Here is a 24,562-nt window from a genome sequence, read left to right on the forward strand (position 1 = left end):
GTGTGTGTGTGTGTGTGTGTGTGTGTGTATGTGATAGTGTGTGCGTGCGTGTGTGTGTGTGTGCGTGCGTGTGTGTGTGTCTGTATGTGCATACGTGTGTGCGTGCGTGTGTGTGTGTGTGCGTGTGTGTGTGTGTGTGTGTATGTGCATACGTGTGTGCGTGCGTGTGTGTGTGTGTGCGTGCGTGTGTGTGTGTATGCACTTGTGAGGAGTATTAATGCTGTCGCTCTTTGCCCTCAGTTACTCCCCGTCTGCGAATTTGTAATGTCAGGTACTGGTACTACACGACCTTCACAACGCACACGCACACACTCACCACACACATACACACACGCGCACACACACGCACACACACAATCACACAAAACCCTTGCAAAACTCCTATACACAAGGGCACATACACACTCACGAAACACATTCGCAAACACACATTTGTTGCACCGCCTCATCCATGGCTATAAATTCCAGTACGTTCATTTTGCTCATTTGTGTGTGTGTGAGTGTGTGCCAGTGTTTCTGTGTGTATACATGCGTTTAACTGTGTGTATATGTGTGTGTCAGTGTTTCTGTGTGTATACATGTGTTTAACTGTGTGTATATGTGTGTGTGTGTTCATACATGTGTGTGTGTTCCAGCCACCCTGGCTCAGGGGAGCCCATGGAGAGACTCAGAGATGGTCGTTCACATGGCCCTGTGGTGAGTGAAACCCTAGTGAAACCCCCCCGCTGTGTTCCCCAGGGCCCAGCCCAGACCCCTGTACTGACACCCCCCCGCCCCCCATCCATGTCTCCAGACCCCTGTACTGACCCCCCCCCCCCCGCCCGCCCCCCATCCATGTCTCAGACCCCTGTACTGACCCCCCCCGTGCCCCCCATCCATGTCTCCAGACCCCTGTACTGACCCCGCGCCTCTCTGTCTTTCAGACTCCTGGCTCCGCCTTCTCCCTCTCCAGCCTGAGCTCTCTGCAGGACCCCCGTGAGTCACACCCCGTTACCACAGCAACCGTGCCCCACACAGGGACACTGATCACATCAGCTGCAGGAAGCAGTGGAATACATAGAGAGAGAGAGAGAGATAACATAAGCACACTCCTGCATTCAACGAAAGGCAGACATAAACCAGCTGCAGCAATCAATCAGAATCCATCTGATCATGTACTTCCCTTGTACCAGACAAATTCATCATCAATAAAGGAACAATATTCCTAATAGACTGGGGCCCCAAAAATGTGTATTTGCAAAGAAAGCTTGTGAGTGTGAGTGAGAGTACCCAGCATTCCACATTCTGTAGTCCCAGGCCCATCTCCAACTGTTTTACTGTTGCTAAATTATTATTATTATTATTATTAGTTTTGCAGCAGGAGCACAGTTGGACAAGGGCCTGGGACTGCAGTGTGGAATGCTGGGTACTGTCACTCAAACTCACCCTCACACTATTGGGGGCAAAGGGCTTGTGTGTGTGTGAGTGTAAGTGTGTGTGTGTTCATCCATTACCAGTGTCTACCACAGCAAATAAATGTGCCCTCTTTCTCCCTTACAGGCACCCCAACTGGCCATCTGGGCACACCTCACAGGTACACAAGCACACACTCTCTCTCTCAGGAGATACACAGACAACCGCTCTTATCCAGAGTGACTTGCTACCGATCTCGTCCACTTCCAATGTTTTATGCAGTGAAGTAGGAGCAGACTTGGGCAGGGATCCTCTCCTAGTGACAGGAGACGACAAGGAGAAACTATTTGGACACACAAGCTAACACTTTTTCTTTGACAAGACACTGACACAGCTATGCAAGTGTACTCTCTCTCTCTCTCTGAGTGGACACACTGGTCACTCCCTCTCTCTCTCTCTTTTACAGACAAGAGTCTGCGACCCCCAGCTTTTTCCAGTTTGGATCCATGTTACGACTGCACTCCCCCACACCATGGACCCAGTTCGCTGGTAACTGTGAGTGCACACGTACGCGCAAGCACACATGCGCACACACACAGACACGCACACACACAGGCACAGACACACAGGCACAGACAACATACAGGCACACACACAAACACAGGCACAGACACACACACTGACATACAGGCAGAGACACAAACAGACACACACACAGACACACACACACACACAGGCACGCACACATATCAGCACACACACTCACACACACAAATACAGACATACACACAAACACATGCACTTGCTCAAATATAATCTGAAAAAAAAAACACAAACATCAGCTGTAGTTTGTTCAAGTTTAATAGAAAAAACAAAACGGTACAAAAGTCCAGTCCAACACAAAAGGGTGTTTCCTCCCAGGGAAGAGCACGTTAAACCCAAAAGCCAGCATTCTGACCTCCGGTCAACAGGGGGAGACATCCCCTGACCCGGCACCCTCTAATCCAGCACAGATCATCTCACCTCTCTAAAGGTCAGAGGTTAAAGGTCAGGGATAAAGGAGCCCCTGTACAGAAATCAGAGCGGAGCTACATAAACCCCCCTCCGTTCACACGGGCTCCCCCCACAAACCGCAGGGAGAATCAGAATTTAAAAACTCATCTTCCAGCTAGTTTATTTTAGTGATGGGGGAGGGTCAGAGGGTCAAGGGTCAGAGTTCAGCCTGGTTAAGAAAAGGCTGTGCGGGACCGTCCCTCCGTCCCACCCCCCGGGGCACCTACAGTGCTATACAAGGAGAGCAGGCTTACAAAAATAAATTAAATCAGATTTAAACTCAGTAGGATGCATCTTCACTGCGCTCCCCCCCCCGCCCCCCCATTCCAACCAACCACTGGGGGGTGGAGTTCAACGGTAAGCACAGCGAACGCTGGTCTGTAAATTCCAACAGTAAAACATTTTAACAAAGCGAAGCTGTAGCAAAGGTGCACACCAAGCTGTATGCTCGGTGTGCACCGAGTGTGACGGAGTGACGGAGTGTGGCACAGTGGGTAAGGAACTGCGCTTGTAACCGAAAGGTCGCAGGTTCGATTCCCGGGTAAGGACACTGCCGTTGTACCCTTGAGCAAGGTACTTAACCTGCATTGCTTCAGTATATATCCAGCTGTATAAATGGATACAATGTAAAGTGCCATGTAAAAAGTTGTGTAAGTCGCTCTGGATAAGAGCGTCTGCTAAATGCCTGTAATGTAATGTAATGTATGCGCTCTGCAGCAATACTGTGACGGCAGCTGTTAACGGCACTCCTAGCTAGACGTAGAATAACTAGACTGGTTCCCCACTGGAACCGGGCGTTTGGGGGGGGACGGGTCGCAAATACTGAATGAAGAGTCGCAGCTCGGCACCCTGGTGTAGTGCTCCATTTTGTGGATAAGTGGTCTGAAAACCCGGCAAATCAGCCTCGCATTTCTGTACGGTTAGATCCAGTGTATTTAACCAAGTGTGTGCGCGCACTTGGGGACCAACCACAGGGAGGTCAGAGGACCAGCGTTAGTTCCGGCTCTTATCAACCACACACACACGCACACGCACACACACACACACACACACACACAGAGGCCACGATGTCCCCCCAATAACAGTTACACACGGAGGAAAGGGAATCAAAACTGGAAAAAGCCACACGACCACCAGCGCAGTTCAGAGGGGGAAGACTTAACGTGACGGATCATCAGAAAACAGACTTTTTTTTTTTTTTTTTGTCCTCAGAGACGGAAGAAATTTAACGTGATGTCTCGCCAGATTTTTGCAAAGTTTAGCCTGACGCGCGTTCTGAACTGGCAGCGGATTTCTGGGCGCGGCGGTGGAACCATCGCCGGCTCGGACACGCCCTGCCGTCCAGAACCCAAACCAGACCGTGGCAGTGCCGGCCGTGCCAGCGGCAGTGATGTCACACAGTGCTGTCCCCTAGACTGAAATGGAGTCTATTGCCACATATCGTATAACGTGGACATTTTTTTTGGGAAAATACATTTCACAGTAATGCTTTTTTTAAATTATCATATTATATATATATTTTAGAAAATACACTGCAGTACCTGAATGCTGCAATAATAATACATCATTATTCTTCATATTTTCCCAGTATTTTATTGTAGTGTATTGGGGGGGGGGGGGTGTGCTCCATTACAGCACCGGTGGGGGGGGGGGGGCGACCACGGGAACATTCCCAACGCGGAGCGAAAGCGGGGGGCGAAAACTTGCCCGGAAACGCTCTGCGAAATGCAACGGTGCAGCTCAGACTTCAGCGTCTTTGGATACACATTACAGCAGCGCACACACGCACACACCGGCACACACCGGCACACACACACGCACGCACGCACACACACACACACACGCGCATGCACGCTAAGGCTGTCAAAAGTGCCATGAAATTGAGTTCGAATATTAGCTTTTGTAATTAGTTAGAGTTCAAATATATTCGAATATCACTTGCCTATAATTCACAAAAATAAGCTGCTTATTGTCGGGCGCAATATGCACGTGACGCTCCCTCTAAACTGGCCTGCGCGTTATTTTCCACAAGCGGGCAGTAGAATAGAGGACATCGGTGAACTTTCATACTAGGTTACTACATCTGGGGCCTCACTGGCGTATGCACGCAAGTTCGTTTTATAAATGAGCCCCCTGCAGTTTCTATAGCCTCATGCGCAAATGAATAAAGCACTTTCTCGTGGATGTAATTTGCCACAACTCGGCATTTATTAATCAGAATAATAGGGAAATGATTGTTTATAGGAAATCCCTGTTTATTTCTTAACACAAAAACTATTCAAACTAACTGTAGCCTAAAACAACATAAATTACTTACTCTGTTTAGTTTAACTTCTTTCATCATCCAATTTTATCAAAATCTTCAGAACAGAAAGGAAACATAGCCTGCCATGAGAACATTATTTAGCCTAAATTGTTAGCTGACCAGATCTGTTGAACGAAGTGAAAAAAAGAGACTGGCTCGCGAGGCTAGCTGACCAGTAACGTTAGGGGTCCATGGAGCTGAAAGTATCACCGGAGGTTATTGGCAAGGAAAACCAGACGATCCACTTGCTCTGGATCCAGGGCAGAACGTTTTTTTGTTGACAGAGAAAGTAACGTTAGCACAGGAAATGAACTTAGCGTGCATGAACATGATTCGCCGCATGAAATTAAGCCTGTATATTCATGTTAATTACAAAACGCGGGATCCAAAACCAATATTCGAATGCTCAAATTTAGGTTCGAACTTAAAAAAAAAAACAAGATTTTCGAAAAGTTTTCGAACTTCGAATGGTTTTTGACAGCCCTAATGCATGCACGCACACACTAACACACACCGACACACACACACACACTCACTCGCACGCACACCGGCACACCCACAGAGACCGGAAACTCTGTTTTTTTTTAAACATGCTGAAGAATGGCAGGGGAAGGGGGAGAAAAAAAAGATTCAGGCTTATAAAAGAATTTAATGAACAACAAGGCATCTAAAATATAGAGGTCCAAATTTGAAGTGCAACACAAAAAAAAATCTACACGGCTATACAGTAACGAATACATTGCGTGAGACAGGGTCGTAGTGAACGGAAACGCAGTCGGCCGCTTCTCCTCTCAGTAATGAAAAGCCTGGATCAGCTCTGCCTTAACACCCTCAGCTCCTCTCCTTCCAGATAATTCTCCACTAGCTACGCTAGAGTACCTAAAAAAAAACAAAAAATAAACAATAAAAGGACTAAGGGAAGCATCGTAATCTCTCTACATTTCAACAAGTTATTGCTGTGCTACTTATACTGGGCTCCAGTACAAACCAAAATTTTTGGAACTCTAAATGTTACATTATATATATATACACAAAAACAACAAAACGAAAAAAGGAAATGGCAGCAAACAAGCAGAGAGACATTCTTTAAAACCAGTGTACACGGGCAGCTCAGTTCCGCAGTTCCACCAGCAGGGGGCTCCAGAGTTTCTGCAGCACGGGAGGGAGGGCAGCAGTACGACTCGACACCTTGCCCTGAGACGAGCCTGCAGTGTGTCGCCTCTCACACACGCGCGCGCACACACACACGCACACACACGTACACTCACGCACGCACACACACACACACACACGCGCTCACACACACGCGTCACAAACATGAAACCGCGGAAGTCTCTACCAGAGCCGTTTTGTCCTCCTCACGGATGGCCGTAAGCCCAAACACAATCCAAAAACCAGGGGAGGTGGAGCTGAGACACTGCCCCCCTCTCCCCTCCGCACGGCCCCTCCCCCCCCAGCGGCGGCTCAGTCGGTGACGTTGAGCTCCCCGTCGGACGCGGCGCCCTCCTGCGAGGCGAACCAGTCGCGCACCTGCTGGTAGCTCATGCGGGACTTCCTGCACAGGGCGTCCAGGTCCTTCTCCTGCAGCGCCCCGGTCTGCCGCCGGTACGCCTGCAGAGGGCCGGTGTCGGCGGCAGCGGCGGCGGCGTCGCCGCCCCCGTTCTCCTGCAGCTTGCGCTTGCGCCCGCCGCCGCCCCGGGAGGCCCCGCCCCCGGCCCCGCCCCCCTGCTGCGCGGCCAGCTCGGCCATGAAGCGGTCGCGCACGCCGCGGACCCAGCGCAGCTGCCCGTTCTTCACCGCGTAGCGCGTGTCGCCGAACCACTGGATGACGTCGGCGCGCGGCAGCCCCGTCAGCTCCACCAGCCGCGTGTAGTCCTCGCTCTTCGGCCACTGGCAGCGCAGGAAGTGCTGCTTCAGCAGGTCCAGCTGCGCCTTCGTCTTCCTCGGCCGGCCCGCCGCCGTCAGCACCGGCGAGGAGGAGGAGGAGGAGGACGACGACGAAGAGGATGAGGAAGAGGAGGACGAGGAAGAGGCGGCGGAAGACGTGGTGGTTGTGGTGGTGGTGGACGGGGTGGTGGAGGGGGTGCTGGAAAGGGCGGCGGGGGCAGGCTTGGTGGAGCGGGTGGCCCCAGTGAGGGTGCGTTTGTGAGGGAGGGAGGGGGAGGGGGAGGGCGATGGGGAAGAGGCCGTTGCTGCTGGACGCTGCTGGGCCTCCAGGTCGCCACGGTTTCCTATCAGCTGGAGAGGCTGCTCTTCCTCACTCGCATCCTCCTCCTCTTCTTCCTCTTCTTCCTTCATCTCAATCTCTGCCGAGTGCTCCAATGATAAAACCCCATCTTCATCATCGTCATCATCGTCCTCCTCCTCCACCTCCGCCTCCGCCTTCACTTCCGTCGGCATCCCCGCCGCCGCCAGGTGCTCCTGCTTCACCGCCTCCAGGCTGCTGGACAGGAAGTTCTCAAAGAAGCTGGCGTCTCCCGCCCCGTTGCTACGGGCGACCCTCCCGCGGGCTCCGCCCCCTCCCCTGGCCCCGCCCTGCGGTTGCCGGGCGATGAGGGGGAGCGGCTGGAGCTGGTGGGCGGCGTGGGCGTGGGCGTGGCCGTTCCGGCTCGCGCCGGCGGGCGCGGGGGGCGTCGGGGGCGGGGCGGGGCAGGGGGCGGAGCCTGGGGAGGGGGCGGAGCCGCGGCCGTTCCTCAGCTGGTAGCGGCTGTCGCTGAACCACTTGCGGATGTCGTTGCGGCCGAGGCCCGTCTCCTCCTGCAGCCGCCGCAGCTCCGCCTCCGCCGGCCAGTGCTCCCGCAGGAAGCTGCAGCGCAGCACCGCCAGCTGCGCCTTCGACTTCTTGTAGCGGCCGGCGCGGCGGGGGGCCCCGGGCGGCGAGTCCAGGGGCCCCGGGGCCTCCGCCGGGGGCCGGTAGTAGTAGGAGTCCTGCGGGGGCGGGAGGGAGGAGCGGAAGTGGGGGCGGGCCGGGGGCTCCGCCGGCTCGCATTTGGGCCGCTTGGGGTGGGGCGCGGGCAGGGCGGCCACTCCGGCCTCCTCCCTCCCCACCCACCCTCCTCCTCCTCCTCTTCATCCTCCTCCTCCTCCTCTGGGTCCAGCTCTTCGTCCTCGCTGCGGCGGCCCGGCTCGGCGGCGGCGGCTCCCCCCCCCGCCGCCGCCCCGAATCGGTCGGCGCCCCCCGCCAGCTTGCGGCGCGTCTCCTCGATCTCCTCGCTGGCCCAGCTGATGCCGTACTTGATGCGCTGCACCATGAACCAGACCTTGACCTTGTCCAGGGGCAGGGCGCAGCCGCGGGCCAGCGAGGCCACCTCGCGGGAGCTGGGGTAGGGGAAGACGTTGAAGGCCTGCACCAGCTCGGGGATGCAGTCCAGCTGCCGCGTCTGGTCCGACTGCGTCCACACCAGCTTCAGGCCCTCTGACACCAGCGGCAGGCACACCACCGAGTTGTGGTTGGTGCTGAAGCTGACCGCCACGCCGTTGCCGTTGGCTCCGCCCCCCTCGCCGCCGGCGCCCGTGCCCGTGCTGCTGCCGCCGTCCGCCGCCGCGGCGTGCTCGGAGGGCGGGGCCGGCTTGCCGTTGGCGTTGGGGTGCGACCCGCGGTAAGACCGGGGCGCGGCGTTGCGCCCCTCCCCTCTGAAAGGCTGCGGGCCGACGTCCATCCTGACCCCCCTGTCCCGCTCCGCGTGTGCCGCCATCCGACTGGTCACCCCTCCACCCCTCGCTCGCTGCTGAGAGAGAGAGAGAGAACACAGCTTCAGCCACACGTTCAGTAGTGTGTGTGTGCGCGTGTGTGTGTGCATGTCTAATTCTGTGTGTGTGTGTGGCTGTCAGAACGTCTGTGTGACGTATGGCAAGTTTTTCCACACACACATGTGGGAATCTTCATGCTTCAAGTATTCAGAATGCAAAACATCAACTCAGGGCAGTGCCAGAGATACCGACCCCCCCCCCCCCCCCCCCACGCACCCCACCCCACCAGCAGAGTCTTATTTAACCCCCCCCCTCAGTCTTATTTACCAAACAACAAAAGGTTGTGGGCAGGGTAGATTTCAACAAATACTTTACTGAACAGAACTTAGTCTTTAAACTGAAAATTTTTGAAGTTGTTAATGCCTAGCATCGCTAGCAGCTTATTATGCGCAGTTAGGGCCCAGCTGTCCCGCTGGAGCAGAGGGACAGGAGGTGTTAGGGAAACCGGGGCTGTTGTCACGGTCTTTAACAGACCCGAACGAGGGCGGCCAGTCTCTCACCCCCCCCCCCTCCCCCCCGCCCCCCCGCCCCCGCCCGCCCCCCCTTCTTCCTTTCTTTCTTCCAGAGTGAAAGGGGCCAGCCGAAAAAGAACAGCTCTACACAGAAGACCGGGTCTCACTGAGGCTGCGACGCAAACGTGCCGACGTTACTAGCCATGCCGTTGTACTTTAGCATTTCTGTTGAGACAAATGAGAAAAGTTTTTTTTTTTTTTTTTTTTTTTTTTTTAAATCAAAAATGTAATGTGTTGTTTTCCTGAAACCTTTCCGTAGCGTGACTGTAATTTTTTGCACTTTAATTAGAATTAGTTTGAACTGTGCTGTAAGGACTGGTTCTTAGGGTTCTTGTTGGGCTCTTAGAAGTTAAACAGTGTGTGAAATTATCATTTTCCGTTGGTCCAAAGTGATCTGAAGTTGCTTCACGGAAGTTAAACTGCCTCGAAAGTGGCAGAAAACAGACATGTTAGCTCTGTAAATAAAAGGACCCGTGGCATACTTCGCCAAGTGAAAAGCAAAAAGCCTCGTATCAAATTCCACCCTCAATCTTCCATTTTCATTCTGCCAACAGCAGGTCGGCCAGTGTGGTGATAAAAACTCTTGGTCAACTGACCATCTTAATTTCCACTCAGTTCACACCACCAGCTCGCAGCAGAACGACAGCATTTGTTCTGGCAGCGAATGTGGAGAAAAAAAAAAGAAAAGAAAAGAAAAAAAAAAAAAAGAAGCTAGCTATGCTAGCTGTGAAAAGGTAGCCGTAAAAACACCCGGGGGCTTCACGCCTCCAGCTTTCCTTTCAAGCTCCATTAGCACCACACAGTTTGGCCTAACAGCCCGGCTGTTTATTTAACCAACTCATCCAAATAGTCCAAGTTCACCAAATGCTAAACACGCGCACATGCACACACACACACACACAGACGGCAGTAATCTTCCCACCGACGATCGCACTCCTGGTATTAAGCAAGTCAGCGCGGTTCCGTACACTGCAGTTGCCCAACTGCACCTCTAGCTTGGAGAAAAACAACACCGCTCCTCGACAACATCGAGCGGGAGAGCGTGGAGAAAAACAACACCGCTCCTCGACTACATCGAGCGGGAGAGCGTGGAGAAAAACAACACCGCTCCTGACAGCATTGAGCGGGAGAGCGTGGAGAAAAACAACACCGCTCCTGACAGCATTGAGCGGGAGAGCGTGGAAAACAACATCGACCGGAGAGCGTGGAGAAAAACAACACCGAGCGGGAGAGCGTGGAGAAAAACAACACCGCTCCTCGACAACATCGGAGTCGGAGAGCGTGGAGAAACAACCCGTCCTGACAGCATCGAGCGGGGGAGGTGGAGAAAAACAACACCGTCCTACAGCATCGAGCGGAGAGGTGAAAAACAATCGGCGGGAGAGCGTGGAGAAAAACAACACCGCTCCTCGACAACATCGAGCGGCAGGGACGAACGGGACTTCTCAGCTCCTTCACACATTCCCACCTCACCGATAATGGTTCACAGCCATTGACCCCGGAGAGAGGAAACTAAGAAAGCAAGGCCCCAATTCCGTTTTTCAAAATGGCGTCGTATTGCAAAGTTGTGGATTTGAGGGGGGGGGACTTGTCCGAAATTGAGTTGGGAGGCCTTCAACTATATGTCCCACAACGTCTCAGAAGAGGTAAAAACCATGGCATAGACATAAAAACAAATTATCACCTTTGACTCATTAGTATTGGGAATGGACGCTGAACAGCAATACTGATATACAAAATACATTTCAAGTAAAAATACAGTTCAAACACAAAGAGAAACTACCCTAAATTTATGTGATGAATATTTTAGGCCTTCCGCTTGTTTTTCTCCCAAGTTGAGGTTGTCTAGATGAGTGGTTCTCAAACACAGACCTGGGGACCTCCCTCGCACGCTAGTTTTTGTTGCAACCAATATCCCGCTTGATCGCTTGTTGTTGGAAACACGCGTTTCATGTTCTTCCATAACTTTTTCCTTAAACTTAATACAAGTCGGGTTTGGCTTGTTTTCATTTGATTTGTCCGAATTCTGCATTGTCTACCAAATGGTTAGTTTCAGTGCCCATGCGTCCACACTTTCACCAATTAGTAGCCTATGATTTCACCCCGGTCTTAATTTGATCAGTTATTTTATTACATTTTTTTTTTTTTTTTTAAACCTTTTTATGTAATTGTTTGCAGCATCGCACAATAAGCACGATGTGAATACGGGACATATCTATTTCTGACAATATGGCTTAAGAGGGTAAATAATCCCTCAAAACATTAAATGTGCAATCAAGAAAAAAAAAAAATGAACAGCTTGCTAAAATTCTGGGATTGCATCTGCGGTTGGAACACAAACCAACATAGACAGGGACACCTCAGGCCTAAGTTAGAGGCCCGCTTACTTTTCACACCGGGAATCTGAAACACGCCTCAGCTACGTGTCACTACCTAACTCAAGAGTGGGCTTGGTTACCCCCGTATCACAAAAGTGTATCGATTTCAACCTGGACAGGCGGAGGATATGTAGAAGAATGGGTGTTGTGACTGCCCCGTTCTGACTGTAATGCAAGATGGCTGAATCGTTTTATAAAAATCACCATCATCCAGTTAACCTTCCACACCCACTTCGAGCATTACATCATAATTACGCACAGAACTTTCCCCCTCGAAAGCCCCCACGTCTCACGTTCTCTGGAGGCATCCATTTTAACAACGCCGCCATCGTGAGGAACTTGTGACGGCGAAGGGACATTCTTTATTGTGCAACATGACCTCTGACCTCACACTGCCTCTGAGGCTGTGGGGAGCGGGGGGGAATTTCGCTTGACGCGCTCTAATGACTCAGTGCCATGACTCAGAGTGGCTGGAAATCAGCTTTGCAGTGATGAAACACAAACAAATCCTTCCTTAGCACATTTTTTTTTTTTTTTTTTTAAAACCTCAAGAGAGCTGCCAGAAAAACACTCCCTGGACTTTGATGCAAGGTGGCACTGGGAGCAGGGGGAGGAGCTCGATGAAGGGGCAATGAAGCGCTGCATTAACTGCAGGGCACCGTGTCAGCCTCTGTCACTTGGGCACCTTCAGTCGCGTGCTGACAAATGGCTCCCTCCCTCACACGCGTGCATACAGACAGTGGTTCCAGGATGCAGTAGTTACACCGTAGCAATGTTAAACGGAACTCACCTCAACTCCAGACCCTTTCCTGATCTGGGTCTTCGTTTTTGGTCCTAGTTCCACAAAGAGGAAATTTGGGGAGGGGGGGTGGGTGGGGTCTGATGTCCCTCTGCCCTTTCTGTAGTCCCGTTCACCTCTCTCGCTCTCCCTCCGTCCGTGGGTCTGGTGTAGTAGTTTCCCCCCTTCCCCAGCAGGAGGCAGTGTTGTTCAACACAACCCCTGTGCTATGGGAGAATACCACTGCGGGTGAGTACGCCATCACAGACACTGCAGCCAGTGGATCAATGCAGCATAAACAAAGTGACTGAACGACTAACTTCTGGGAAGTGAATGGAGTAACTCAGCACAAACAACGACAGAAGCTGTACATTATTCACATACCGAGTATGAAAATCAGATGACGGAAACAGCTTCACACAGTGTAAAAAGCCAACTTCTGTGCCAAGGACTACCTTCCTCTTTATTACCTAATTAAGAGTTCGACATTAATTTAATTTATTTAAATCAGTTAGACTTATTCCAGGCAGCGTGTGCACGTTAACGGTAAACACAGACAATGCTTCCCTCGCGGCGTAGAAAGCGCTACTGACAGCGCCGCACGAGCCTCAAACACCTGCCCGTCCGTGCGCTATCGCGAGCCTGCGGGGAAACCAGGATTGTTGCAGCTGCTCCACATTTGTTCGCAGCTGGAGCGACAAAAAACAATCAATTCAGAGCTATAGCAAGGCGACTGAGTTCCAAGTGCCCCATTGCTAGGCGAACAGCTGAAATGTCATGATTTGATTTGTTTTTATGTTTTTTGCCGTTATTGGGTAGGATTATAATTCTTGCCGTAATCTTCGCCTGGTAACGTTGTGCCAGAGTAAACAAACTAACTGTTTAGTGGACTTCTATGCTGTGTTTATCCCAGTTAGCTAGCTGCTTTATAAGAACGTCCGCTTTGACGCGATTTTCCAACCATAAGTCACAAGGTATTCGGATTCTCGTTAAATCATGACAAGTGTTGACAATTCCTTAAATTCCGTTTTCATAGCCAACTAACCAGCGTGTGTCCGTGGAACTAGCAGACCTGTAAGCTAATTTTCTGCTCTGCTGGTAATGCGAAGCAAGCTTGCTATGATGATTAGCATAAACCGTTGGACAGCTTGCTGGGTAGCTGGCTACTTGTTTTCAAACAACCAAAACTTGGTGATCTAGTCAACAACCAGTGATTTTTTTCTGGGAAATTCGACATCGCCAGCTAGCCACTTTCTTAATTTAAATTAAACTGAAAATAGTATTTCGCCAGATAAATATAAGGTTAGAGTTCAGAGAGTTGTCCAAAACAAGCCTGCGTCGCCAACAAACAAAAGGGAATAACAGCGTTCTTTTACTGCGTGTTACTTTCTTCGGTGGGTTGATTACTGAAACCGTTTCAAGAATAATGCTAGATGGCTAGCTAACGAACTGACGTTGCCATATGTAAAGACCAGTCACACACGGAGTGAAAATAACCAAAGGCTTTCAGTTTAATTGACCGTCGGCAAAGAAATAAGACTAATTCAAGTGGAGGTCCACAACAATGTCAACAGCTAACAATGCGACCCCGTTTCACTTGGTCTTTTGTGGCGTAGCAGTATAACTGGTACTAGCCAGTGCCGGAGTGCACAGGCGCATAGTCCCGACACGCTCCAGTAACGCACAAAACAAACTTACCGAATTAATGTACTGTGGTTTAACACTTTGGCTTTTCCTTATCCGCGTAGTTCTCCCCTCTCCCCCAACTCAGTCCGAAGTTTCAGACACAATAAAGCGACAACAATAACTCTCTGGCCCCGTGTCGCTTTTATGTCCGTACTAGATTCCTCGGGTCTCGCCACGGGTTGTTTCGGTACAATAATTTCGCAGCTAATTTCAGCTGATAAATTGCCCTAACTGATACGGAACTTTATTTCCCTTAATTCCAACCAAGTGTAGGAGGCAAAAGTTAAAGTTGATTTCTTGAAATTTTGAGTTGCACAAAACAAAACAAAAAATATTACGCGTTTCTTTGGTGCTGCTTGCGTCGCTCGTCTGTTCGTGTGGCTTGCTTTTGTTCTGGAAATCCCAAAGTGTTTTCCCCTGTCCGGCCAAATCGAGGCTAGGCTGAGGATAAGGAAACTCGGGAAACTAGGCCCCTATCTCCCGGGGTGACGGGGGAGTGGGTGTATCCGTGTCTCGGACAAGGCGGAGATTGGAGGAGGGGGAGGAGGAGGAGGCTGTGTGGGCGTGTCTTCGCGTGTGAGGGTTTGAATTGAGCTCATGCCAGGGCTGGCCTGCCAGCGACAAGCACCGCCATCTTTGTCAGGAAAGGGCAGTGCGTCGGACGGTCACCCGACTGGCCTTGGCCTGGCGTGACTCACTAGCTTGCTAGCTAGCTAACGGTGCAGTCGAGCCATACAGCTAGTACGTGCACAAGACTAGACGTAATGGTTCTTTCCTAACTTGGAAAATGTGGCATCGATAAAGACGCCTGCACCAGGATCTACACCTGTCAAACTTTTCCAGAAATTGATAGATAGCACAGAACGATGGGAGATGGCATTACGAAATACACAGGCGACTACTCCAAGCCACCCTCCTTCCCCTTAACCCAGTTCCCCTGCATGTAACGGTCCTTTTAGCCCACAGATCAACCGAAGAGAGTTTGAGCCAGAACAGGGTATAGGCCGTGGAAATGTGCAGAACAGCCCGACTGCAACAACCGGTATCTTCTGGCCTATCATAACAATATCACCGGACCGGTCATGAATTACATCCAATATGAATTGATAAGAGAAACATTAAACCGCATCGAAAAGATGGCATTCCAAAATAAGGACGTTGGTCCCAAGACCAGACATAATATTTTTAAACACACGCAGCTAACCTGGGTAAAATGAAATACGAGTGATTTGTCTTTGTAATAAAAACATTGTAATGTCCTGTCCATATTCTCAAGGGAGTGGAGGAAAATTGGAACGTTTACTGATATTCCGTTACACATGATAAAGCCTAATTTCCGAAATTAATGTTGTTTCATAGTATTTAATTCACTTAGCCTCAAACGACGCAAAATCTTGAACGGCGGTTCTGGAGTGAGTCTGAACATCATTTTACAGGGACACAAATTATATTTCTGATATATTATTTTATTACCAGTACAGTATAAATTAGTGTGTAGAAGTAAGAAAGCTTGTTAGAATAGGGTTGCTACTTCCCTGGTTAATCATAAAAAGATTTTCATAATTTAGATGCCTCTGGGGCCAATAATATTTGGCTTAACTTGAAAATTATCCCCTCCTATCAAATGTCAGAGTGCAAAATCTCTCACTGTATGCTTATGATATACCCAGTTTCTCTGTTAGTTGCCAAGGTCCCCATTTTTGGTCCCCCACCCAGGATCAAATACATCCATGGGACTTGCAGTAGTTGCCCCCTTCCTGATTTCCTTCATTGCACATTTGTCACGCTGGTTTCAGATCTTTACACAAAATGTAATATTAGACAAAGGGAACCTGAGTAAAGACACATTTTTAAAATGATTATTTCATTCATGTTATGAAAAAAACTTCAAACACCCATATCACCCATGCGAAAAAAGTAAGTTGCCCCCTTAAACTTAATTGATATAAATTGATCAGTCGTTCACATCGCTGTGGAGAAATTTTAGCCCAACTATATTTGCAGAACTGCTTTGATTCAGACACATCAGTTGGTTTTTGAGCATTAACTGCTAATTTCAGGTCCTGCAACAGCATCTCTATTGGTTTCAGGTCAGAACTTTGAATAGGCCACTCCAAAACTTTTAGTTTCTTTTCAGCCATTCAGATGTGGACTTGCATTTGTGTTTCGGATCATTGTCTTGCCGCATACCCCGATTACGTTTCAGCTTATGGACAGATGACCAGACGGCCTCCTTAAGAATTTTCTGGTATAGACGAGAATTTGTTGTTCCTTCAATAGTGGCAAGTCTTCCAGGTCCTGAGGCAGCAAAGCATCCCCACGCCATTACACTACCACCACTGTGTTTAACTGTTGTTATGATGTTCTTACTGGGAAGTGCTGCATTTGCTTTACACCAGACATAATGGGACCTTTGGCATCCAAAAAGCTGACTTTTGACTCATCTGTCCATAGAACATTATCCTGGGGATCATCCAGGTGCTTTTTGCAAATGTGAGATGAACATAAAACTTTACTTAAATGAAAGAATTATTTTAAAAAATGTTTTGTGTCTGTTTACTCACTTTTCCTTTGCTTCAGTGTGACACATATGCAAGAATAGAGGAAAGCAGGAAGGGGGCAAACACTTCATGGCACTGTGTAGGCAATGCATATCACATCTGGGCAGAGGCCCCACCAGCAGTACCTTCAAGGACACCCAGGGGTCCACGGAACACCTGTTGAAAACCCATACAAAACTGCATTGTTTATTGTAAACTGGTTAATATTTCTGTATCCCAAGTTTTCACGTGCAACCCCTTCTATTTGACACAGCCTGACCTGATTGGTCCACGATGGGATTGATTTGCTACCTGTGCACTGTCCATTTACAATGGACAGGTGACATCCAATGACTTTGTCCTGCCCGGTCACTTGATTACCACATATTAGAAAAAAAGGCATATTCTCTGACAAATAACTACAGTTCCAAAATTTTTTTTAATAACCCACTGTGGCCTCTGTGGGCCACTGTGGCCCCAAAGATGACGTGTCCACCTTTGGGTGAAAAACTGGGAGTCTGCTCCGCCCTTTGTTCCCCGCACGGGGGGTGGGGGGGCTCTTAGAAATGCCCTCCAGCGAGGGTGAGGATGAAGCGGGGCACCCGCAGGAAGGAGGGGGTGAGGGCCGAGAGCCAGGACAGGTAGGGCACCTGGGAGAGGAGGAAACTGAGGGAGGTGTAATCGGTCACATGGCGACCTGTAGAGGGGGGGGGGAGGGAGAGAGAGAGAGAGAGAGAGAGCATGACAAAGATTATATTCACGCAATTAATATGTACACGCACACACGCACACCATGACATGCACTTTTGTACGTCGCTTTGGATGAAAGCGTCTGCTAAATAAATGTAATGTAATGTAATGGAGTTGGTCTTGGAACCTAAAGGTCCCAGGTTCGATTCCCGGGTAGGACGCTGCCGTAGTACCCTTGAGCAAGGCCCTTAACCTGCAGTGCTTCAGTATATATCCAGCTGTTTAAATGGATGCAGTGTAAAAAGTTGTGTAAGTCGCTCTAGATAAGAGCATCTGCTAAAAGCCTGTAATGTAATTTAGAGCAAATGATAAAAACTACATGCACCACAGAGGCGCCAAATTAAACTACAGACTTTTACAGTCTGTGAAACAAAATTTCTAGTCTCTGCTCTGTAAATCTTTTTTAAAAATTATAATTGTCAACGGTATCATCATCACCATGCTCTCAGAACCCAATGGCTAAACCTCAAGAGATTTGAAGATACTGTCTCCCTCACTATATGGCTGCTTTCACCAGGTTTACAGTGAAGAGGCACAAGCCTGGAGCATGGGGCCATCATCATCATCACCATCACCATCATCAGTTTACCATCAATATCCCGTATCCCATAGCGCCTTGCGAGGTCACAGGTCATCAGAACCTTCCCGGTAAATGACATCAGGTTCTTGTCTGTAAAACAGGAAAGGGAAACCAGGCATGTCCGCCATTTTACAATTCAGACAAAACCAGAGCTCAAAACAAAAGCTCAAACACACACACACACACGCCTGCACAAACACACACACACACACGCATGCACAAACACACACACACACACACGCATGCACACACACACACACACAAGGGAAACTGCCTACCTTTGGCAAGCTCAACGATGCATTTTCCACTCACTTCTGGGGATTCTCCACTGGCAAATATGTCTTTCAGCTAACAGAGCGACAGACAGACATTGAATTACACCACTTACAACCTAAATTAGTTCCATTTATATTTCTAAACATTTGTCACAGGGTTGATTTTTACTCCTAAAAGAATGCCTCTTTCTGTCAGGACCCCATCCACTATTGCACCGGGTCACAGTCGCCACACGGGTCGCCCAGTACTCTAAAAAAAAAAAAGCACCCTCCTTTCCTCCACTACCACCTTGTCTCCTCTGTGCCCCGGATACCGATCTTCGTGTCCTCCCCCCCCCCCCCCCTCCAGTGTCCTAATATCAAGGGAGACCAGCGAAGCGTCTCCTCAAAAGAGGGTCATTCCGATGGGCAGTAAACTGACCCAACGCCACCCCCTTCTCCACCCCAGCTCAAACGGGTGAGCACGTGTCCGGGGCACCCCGGGGCAGGGGCGGGCAGTGCCAGTTCTGGAGGGCCGGTGCACGTGCAGGTTCTGGGGTGCTGGCTGAGCTGAATGAACGTGCTTTCTGGAGCGATAAAAAAACGAAGAGTGTCTGGTACAGTATTGACTCTGCAAGTTAGCGCAAATAAACCGACAGCTGACAGCTGTACGGGCTCCACGTTTGTTTCGGTGCGAGAATAAGAAGAATCGCGTTTCTCGCGAGAGAACTGCATCCGTCTAGTCTCCACCTTCGTGTGCTTGACAGAAGAGACTGGAAATCTGCGTCAGTTAAACTCGCGCTTCTCAGTCTTTTCAGTGTCGCTTACGGCACGATCGGAAAAACCGTGTAATGTGTCCCACCTTAAAATGTCAGATGGCGCAAATGTTCGGGCTGATCGGGTAATCGAAGCCAGACGTTGGCATGGAAACCAGAAACAGACACAGCCCTCGTTGCCCACCTGCGTGCGGGGGGACACGCTGACTGAAGTCTCGCTCTCGACAAACTGAGTGATCAGCTCCGTCTTCACCGCACCAGGCCACAGGCTGACCGACGTAACGCCCGTCCTCTTCAGCTCCACCGCCGTGTCTGCAGCCAGCCTATCACACTGAGGGAGGGAGAGAGAGGAGGGAGGAGGAAGGGAGGAGAGAGAGAGAGAGAGAGGGAGGGAGAGAGGAGGAGAGAGAGAGGGAGGGAGAGAGAGGGGAGAGAGGGAGGGAGAGGGAGGAGGAGGGAGGGAGGAAGAGGGAGGGAGGGAGAGGGAGGGAGGAGATAGAGGAGGGAGGAGAGGAGAGAGGAGGGAGAGAAGGTGGGAGAGGAAGAAGGAGGGAGGGAGGAGAGAGGGAGGGAGGGAGGGGAGAAGAGGGAGGAAGAGAGAGAAACAGAAGGAAGAGAGGGAGGGAAGAATCACGAGGGTGGGAGGGAGTGGAGGAGGTATGCAGAGAGACATGGATGGACTGAAGGAAGGAGAGGAGGGAGAGAGAAGAGAGAGAGGGGAGGGGAGGAGGAGAGAGAGAGAGAGAGAGGGAGGGAGGGAGAGAGAGGGAGAGAGACAGAGAGGGAGAGAGTGGAGGGAGAGAAGGTGGGAGAGGAAGAAGGAGGGAGGGAGGAGAGAGAGGGAGGGAGGGATGGAGGGGGGAGAGAGGGAAGGAGAGAGAGAGTGAAACAGAATTTAACTGAGAGGGGAGGGAACCATGTTTAATAAACACATTTCCGAGGGTGGCAGGATTGCTGACCGTGCCTCCATTGGTATGCCATGCCTATGAACCATTTTGGATTGGACTGAAGTGAAGTGAAGAGGACGGTGAGAGAGAAGCAGAGAGGAGCGGGAGCGGGAGGTAAGAAACAAACGGACGGGTGTTGGAGCTTAGATGTACAGCTCTGGAGGAGAGAGCGCGAGCGTGCGTACAGAGAGAACGGGGTCAGTGAAGTCGTGTGCGATGGCTAGCACTGCGCTGCCCCTGCATGTGAAACAATCACACGCGGTTCCAGTCCGACAGACAGGTACCCACCGCTGCCTTTCCCACACCATAGGGCACGTTGAAAATGTACCGCAGCCCCCCCATGGAGGAGATGACCACAATCAGCCCCCGGCCCTGCGCCACCATCAGCCTGGAAGCGTACACTGTGCAGAAGTAGTGCCCCCTAGAGGACAGGAGGGAAAATGCAGTCAGTCTGATTAACAGGCCATACTCTACACCAGAGGTAGGCAACTTCTGGCCTCAATGACTTAATTAGTCCCAGCATTTACATGGCCTGGCATTTTAGCTACATTTCTCGATAAGCGCACAAATGACAGCCGAAGACTGTTCTCGCGTTCCTGTATGAAACACTGTACTGTGATCTACCCTACAAAAGAGAACCAAAGTTGGTATGTTCAGCCAATTAGGCAATTTAGCCAAGTTAACTGGTGGAACCAAAAATCTGCAAACACACCAGCCCTCCAGGTTCAGTACTGCCCAACCCTGCTCTACACCTCTCTCTCCCATTCCCTCTCTCTCTCCCTCTTTCTGTCTCATTTGTTGTCTATTTAGACTTTTAATCTAGGCGCAATTTGTCTCTTTTTGCCGGTATTCATGATTTCACCTTGTGGTTTTTTTCTCACCATATTAATTTCACTTTTTTGTAAGTCACGTTAGATAAAAGCGTTGGCCAGTTGACTAAACTGTAAATAGATTTATAATTCTCATTCTCTCTTTGTACCTGAGGCCTACATTGTTGACACAGTCCCACATGGAGGGGTCCACTTCCCAAAACTTCTTCCCCATGCTTTCAAATATCGCCTGCACAATCACAAAAAAAGCAATCTTAGATTTTTTAGTTCCGAGTGGATTTTTTAAAATGACAGCAGTGCAGGATATAGTTACAGTTTATCGCCTCAACTGTAACCTGCTGAACCTATTTTAGTTACTGTGATAGATCCCTTATTACATTTCTATTACATCCATTTTAGCACAATTTTACCAGGCTAGCCAGTGGAGGATGGGGCTCCCCCATTGATTATTTCCCATCAAGGGTTTTTTTCCCCAACTGGGGAGTTTTTTTATTTTGTGTTTTTTTTATTATTATTATTATTTTTTATTATTTATTTTTTTTTTTTACATCAAGTGCTTGCTGTTTGGGGGTTCAGACCTGGTTTTTATTCTTTCTCTGCTACTCTCTGAAGCATTATTGTGACATTACGTAAAAATTACAACACAAATAAAATTGATTTGATTTTATTTGAGGGTAATGTTTAGCTGTGCCTTACCTGGACATTTAACCTGCAACTTCTAGTATAAAATAAAAGCATGAGTTAAAAAAAAAAAACTTCTGGCTTATTAGCCCAGTTCCCTTGTCGTTATCTACGACGCTACCCCTGCAACAACTGGCTCAGTCTGATGATGTCACTGACCTGCACGCCTGCATAGGCGTTGTTGACCAGGATGTCCAGTCTTCCTTTCTGCTCACGGTTGATTCGCTCAAAGAGCTCTTTGATTTCATCCTCCTTTGATGAGTCACAGACCACTGGTATGCAGCCCCCGCCCCTCTCCTTTACCTGCCAATGGGATGGGAGGTGAAGTGTGACTGACAGGCAGGTTAAAACAGATAAAAGTCCGGGTGGGGGAAAAAAAAAGCAGGAGAAGGAGAGGTAGACAGAGAGAGAGAGGCTTAGAGATGAGAGTTGCAGACACATCAGTGAGGAAGAGAAATCGAGCGAGAAATTAAAAAGCTTAAAAAACATAAGTCAAAATCTACAACATGGAGGACAGTATTCAGGTGTTTTCAGAAATTAGCACCCTCTCTCATGTCACAATAAACACAAGCACCCTCTCACCACGACTCTGAACACAAATAGAAATCGCTGTCTGACCTCCACCGCCATCTGGCCTCATGTAAATGACTACCACTTTCTGACCTCACTCAAATGGCCGTCAATGTCCGACCTCACTCAAATGGCCACCGCCATCTGGCCTCATGTAAATAACTACCACTTTCTGACCTCACTCAAATGGCAGTCACTGTCCGACCTCACTCAAATGGCAGTCACTGTCCGACCTCACTCAAATGGCCGCCGTAAACGCACCTCCACAGCTGTCTCCTGTAAGGTGTTCTCCCGGCGGCCAGTGATGTAGACCGTCGCTCCGGCCTCGGACAGCTGCAGGGCAATGCCTTTCCCAATACCCCTGGAGGCCCCTGTAACCAGACATATCCACCCAGAGAGTGCCATCGACTGGAAACGACAGAATAACAGAAAAATAAAAATAAAGAAAATAGTGAGTGAGAGGCAGGGACAGAGAAAGAGAGAGACATACCAATGCCCCTACACGCAAATCCCTAACAGCAATGTAGAAATATTGATATAGTTGGGCTTGTATAGAAATAGATGGGCCAGAACTAGCTAGGTGGGCATTTACAATGGGGTGTGGAAGTTCCGCCAAGATAAATGAGCGTGACGGGATACAGTTTAGGTGGCCCTGGCCCACCCTAAACCATATGGTCATATGGTTAGATGACAAAAATAAATAACCTCTTTTTTGAAGCCCTCCGACTCACTGTCCGTGAAATTTTGACTTACAACAGTGGCTTTTCAGTGTGCGTGTTTGTTTTCTCATGGCGACAGCACTGAACAAACCATCTTTTCTTTAATGAGACAATGGGCTAGTGTTATGCGTTATATGTGCATAGCGGAATACAGTGCAAACTAATATTTAGGCCATTCCGCATGAGTCTATGGACAGTCATGTCATACTTTTAAATTGTTGAACCAAAAGACACTAACAGGACGGGAACACAGCAAATGACCTGAAATTGAAGTCAACAGTATTACTTCAAAGAAACAATGTAAAAATAAAAATAAAAACAGCGGCACTGGTATGCTTCAACTTACAGGAGATATGCGTTTTAACATTTTTATCTTATACAACCATGATTTGGCTGAAAAGTGGGTTTTGTGAAATAGCGCCATCAATTGAAAACGAAGCAATATTATTCAATATCAACGGTTAGAAAGTGGGAGTGTGCGTCATTACTCAGTAACAACCTTCTGATACCGTTTTCTGGTTGTGCCAAAACTTTCCGAATTAAATAATTTAAAGATCTCTTCCATTTCATCACCAGCACAGGCAACGATATGGCTTCCCCGTGTTGGTGATCTGTCGATTGTACGCAATCTACACAGCAGATGGCTAGGTCGTTAGCAAGATACGTGGAGAGCTAGCTTTGACTGGCGAGTGTGGGGCATCATACGTGCGCACGACAGGCTAGCCACAACGCAGCAAGACGACCATAAACGTAACAACCCACAGCGGCGAGGAGTGTTTTCTCTCAAGTCATTTAACTAGTTTTTTTTGTCAAATAGGTAGGTATTCCATTATATCGCGCTGCCATTTCCGTAGCAACAGCCTAAACTAAAACTTACTTGCCAAAACACCTTGTGCATGTGCACCTTACCTTCCCAAGCGCAAGCCGTCAAACAGCTGAACAGTTGAACTTCGGTCGTGCACTTGTGAACGGGGCGGTTTCGTGATTTGCCTGCCAAGCGATTTGTAACAAAGGTCGCGCTCTGCGTTATAGCCCTACGGTCTCTGGCTATAGCACACAACGTAAAACAGCAGTCTCTGAAAATACACGGTTTACGGTAAAGAAAAGAAAAAAGTCGTTACGCAATAAGCGGTAAGATAGCCTACCGTTAAAACAACTTATGCACCACCCTTACATTATAAATCTAAATTAAATGAATTTACTTAAGCCCTGACAAGTACAAGTAAACGGCAACATTCCTTTTCTCGGTCGTCCAATAATCCTATCAGAGTGCTGACAAAGAATTCCCCAAAAGGGAACATATGCCAATCGATGGCCAAGAGGGGGCGCTAGAAAGGCGCAGTAAGTGCAAAATGAATGTGAATCAATGGGGAGAATTTTCAAAAATCACATTGTTTTAATTAAGGAATTGAGAGCTATATTTTGCAATTGTAACAGGAAGTGTCTGTTAATTTGATGTGCCACAATTTAAGAAAATTCAGTTTCCATTTCAAGCAACTCTGAGCTATATTTTCTAATTGTCATAAGTAGTGTCTATTTGTTTAATTTGATATGTGCATCGAGATCGTAGACTGTATAAAAACAGTTATAGAATACTTACTGCGTTTTTTTGCAAACCAGTTCCCAAATGTGCAGAGAATCAGACCGACTCAGAAGCACAGATTGCAGGCCCTTTTATACTGCACTACTGTGAAATCAGGAACGCATGATACATGTTAGATAACCAAGCCCTTCTGTGGCCGACTAGCTACAGTCTCACTACAGTATAAAGTTCAGACGTGTAGTTTATACTACAATGCTCAGCTAGCTCCTTGGTGGCTACCCAACTTGAACAGACACTACTCTTCTTAAATCCTTTGAATTCTGATATTCCCCTGACTTTTACTCAACCAGTCATGGGGTAGGCTTCCCCAGGGTCATTCCTATGTTCCTAGGGTCCTATGTTCCCCAGTTCCTATGTTTCGCAGCTCTATATAATCAAATAAAATAACCATTGGTTTTGTTGTGTTTATATAGCAGTTTAAGCCTTTTCAATAATAATAAAAAAAAAAACAAAAAAAC

General features: G+C 49.0%; 3 protein-coding genes across 3 annotated transcripts in view; 1 reads left to right on the plus strand and 2 right to left on the minus strand.

Annotated features, from left to right (window-relative positions):
* Positions 1–9,222, plus strand: part of LOC135260555 (RING finger protein 212B-like) — a 16,544-nt gene extending 7,322 nt beyond the window's left edge. The window contains exons 9-14 of the mRNA XM_064345877.1: positions 241–271; positions 636–696; positions 924–975; positions 1,540–1,573; positions 1,859–1,947; positions 9,066–9,222. Of these exons, the coding sequence (XP_064201947.1) occupies positions 241–271; positions 636–696; positions 924–975; positions 1,540–1,573; positions 1,859–1,947; positions 9,066–9,067 (269 nt within the window). The 3' untranslated portion in view covers positions 9,068–9,222. The remainder of the gene's footprint in view (positions 1–240; positions 272–635; positions 697–923; positions 976–1,539; positions 1,574–1,858; positions 1,948–9,065) is intronic.
* homeza (homeobox and leucine zipper encoding a) lies at positions 5,380–13,855 on the minus strand. The gene is given in 4 exon segments (XM_064345830.1): positions 5,380–7,794; positions 7,797–8,478; positions 12,181–12,395; positions 12,553–13,855. Coding segments are annotated over 2 exon segments (2,229 nt in total). The 5' UTR covers positions 8,446–8,478; positions 12,181–12,395; positions 12,553–13,855; the 3' UTR covers positions 5,380–6,214.
* Positions 13,856–15,299: 1,444 nt separating this feature from the next.
* Positions 15,300–23,773, minus strand: dhrs1 (dehydrogenase/reductase (SDR family) member 1). Its single transcript, XM_064345874.1, has 9 exons — positions 23,411–23,773; positions 22,044–22,190; positions 21,372–21,515; positions 20,681–20,760; positions 19,990–20,122; positions 18,939–19,085; positions 18,003–18,072; positions 17,734–17,814; positions 15,300–17,091 (listed from the first exon to the last, which is right to left on the minus strand). The coding sequence occupies exons 2-9, from the start codon at positions 22,185–22,187 to the stop codon at positions 16,955–16,957; spliced, it is 936 nt and encodes a 311-aa protein (XP_064201944.1). The 5' UTR covers positions 22,188–22,190; positions 23,411–23,773; the 3' UTR covers positions 15,300–16,954.
* Between the last annotated feature and the right edge of the window lie 789 nt (positions 23,774–24,562).

Source organism: Anguilla rostrata, chromosome 8 (genome assembly GCF_018555375.3).
Source record: "Anguilla rostrata isolate EN2019 chromosome 8, ASM1855537v3, whole genome shotgun sequence".
Lineage (NCBI taxonomy): Eukaryota > Metazoa > Chordata > Actinopteri > Anguilliformes > Anguillidae > Anguilla > Anguilla rostrata.

Excerpts from the sequence above, each read along its gene's own strand:
- dhrs1 (XM_064345874.1), bottom strand. The coding sequence starts at position 22,187 with ATGGCACTCTCTGGGTGGATATGTCTGGTTACAGGGGCCTCCAGGGGT. Across the intron at positions 20,123-20,680 it reads GTCAACAATGTAGGCCTCAG|GGGGCACTACTTCTGCACAG; the intron begins GTACAAAGAGAG and ends CCTGTCCTCTAG. Across the intron at positions 18,073-18,938 it reads GCGTGTCCCCCCGCACGCAG|CTGAAAGACATATTTGCCAG; the intron begins GTGGGCAACGAG and ends TCGCTCTGTTAG.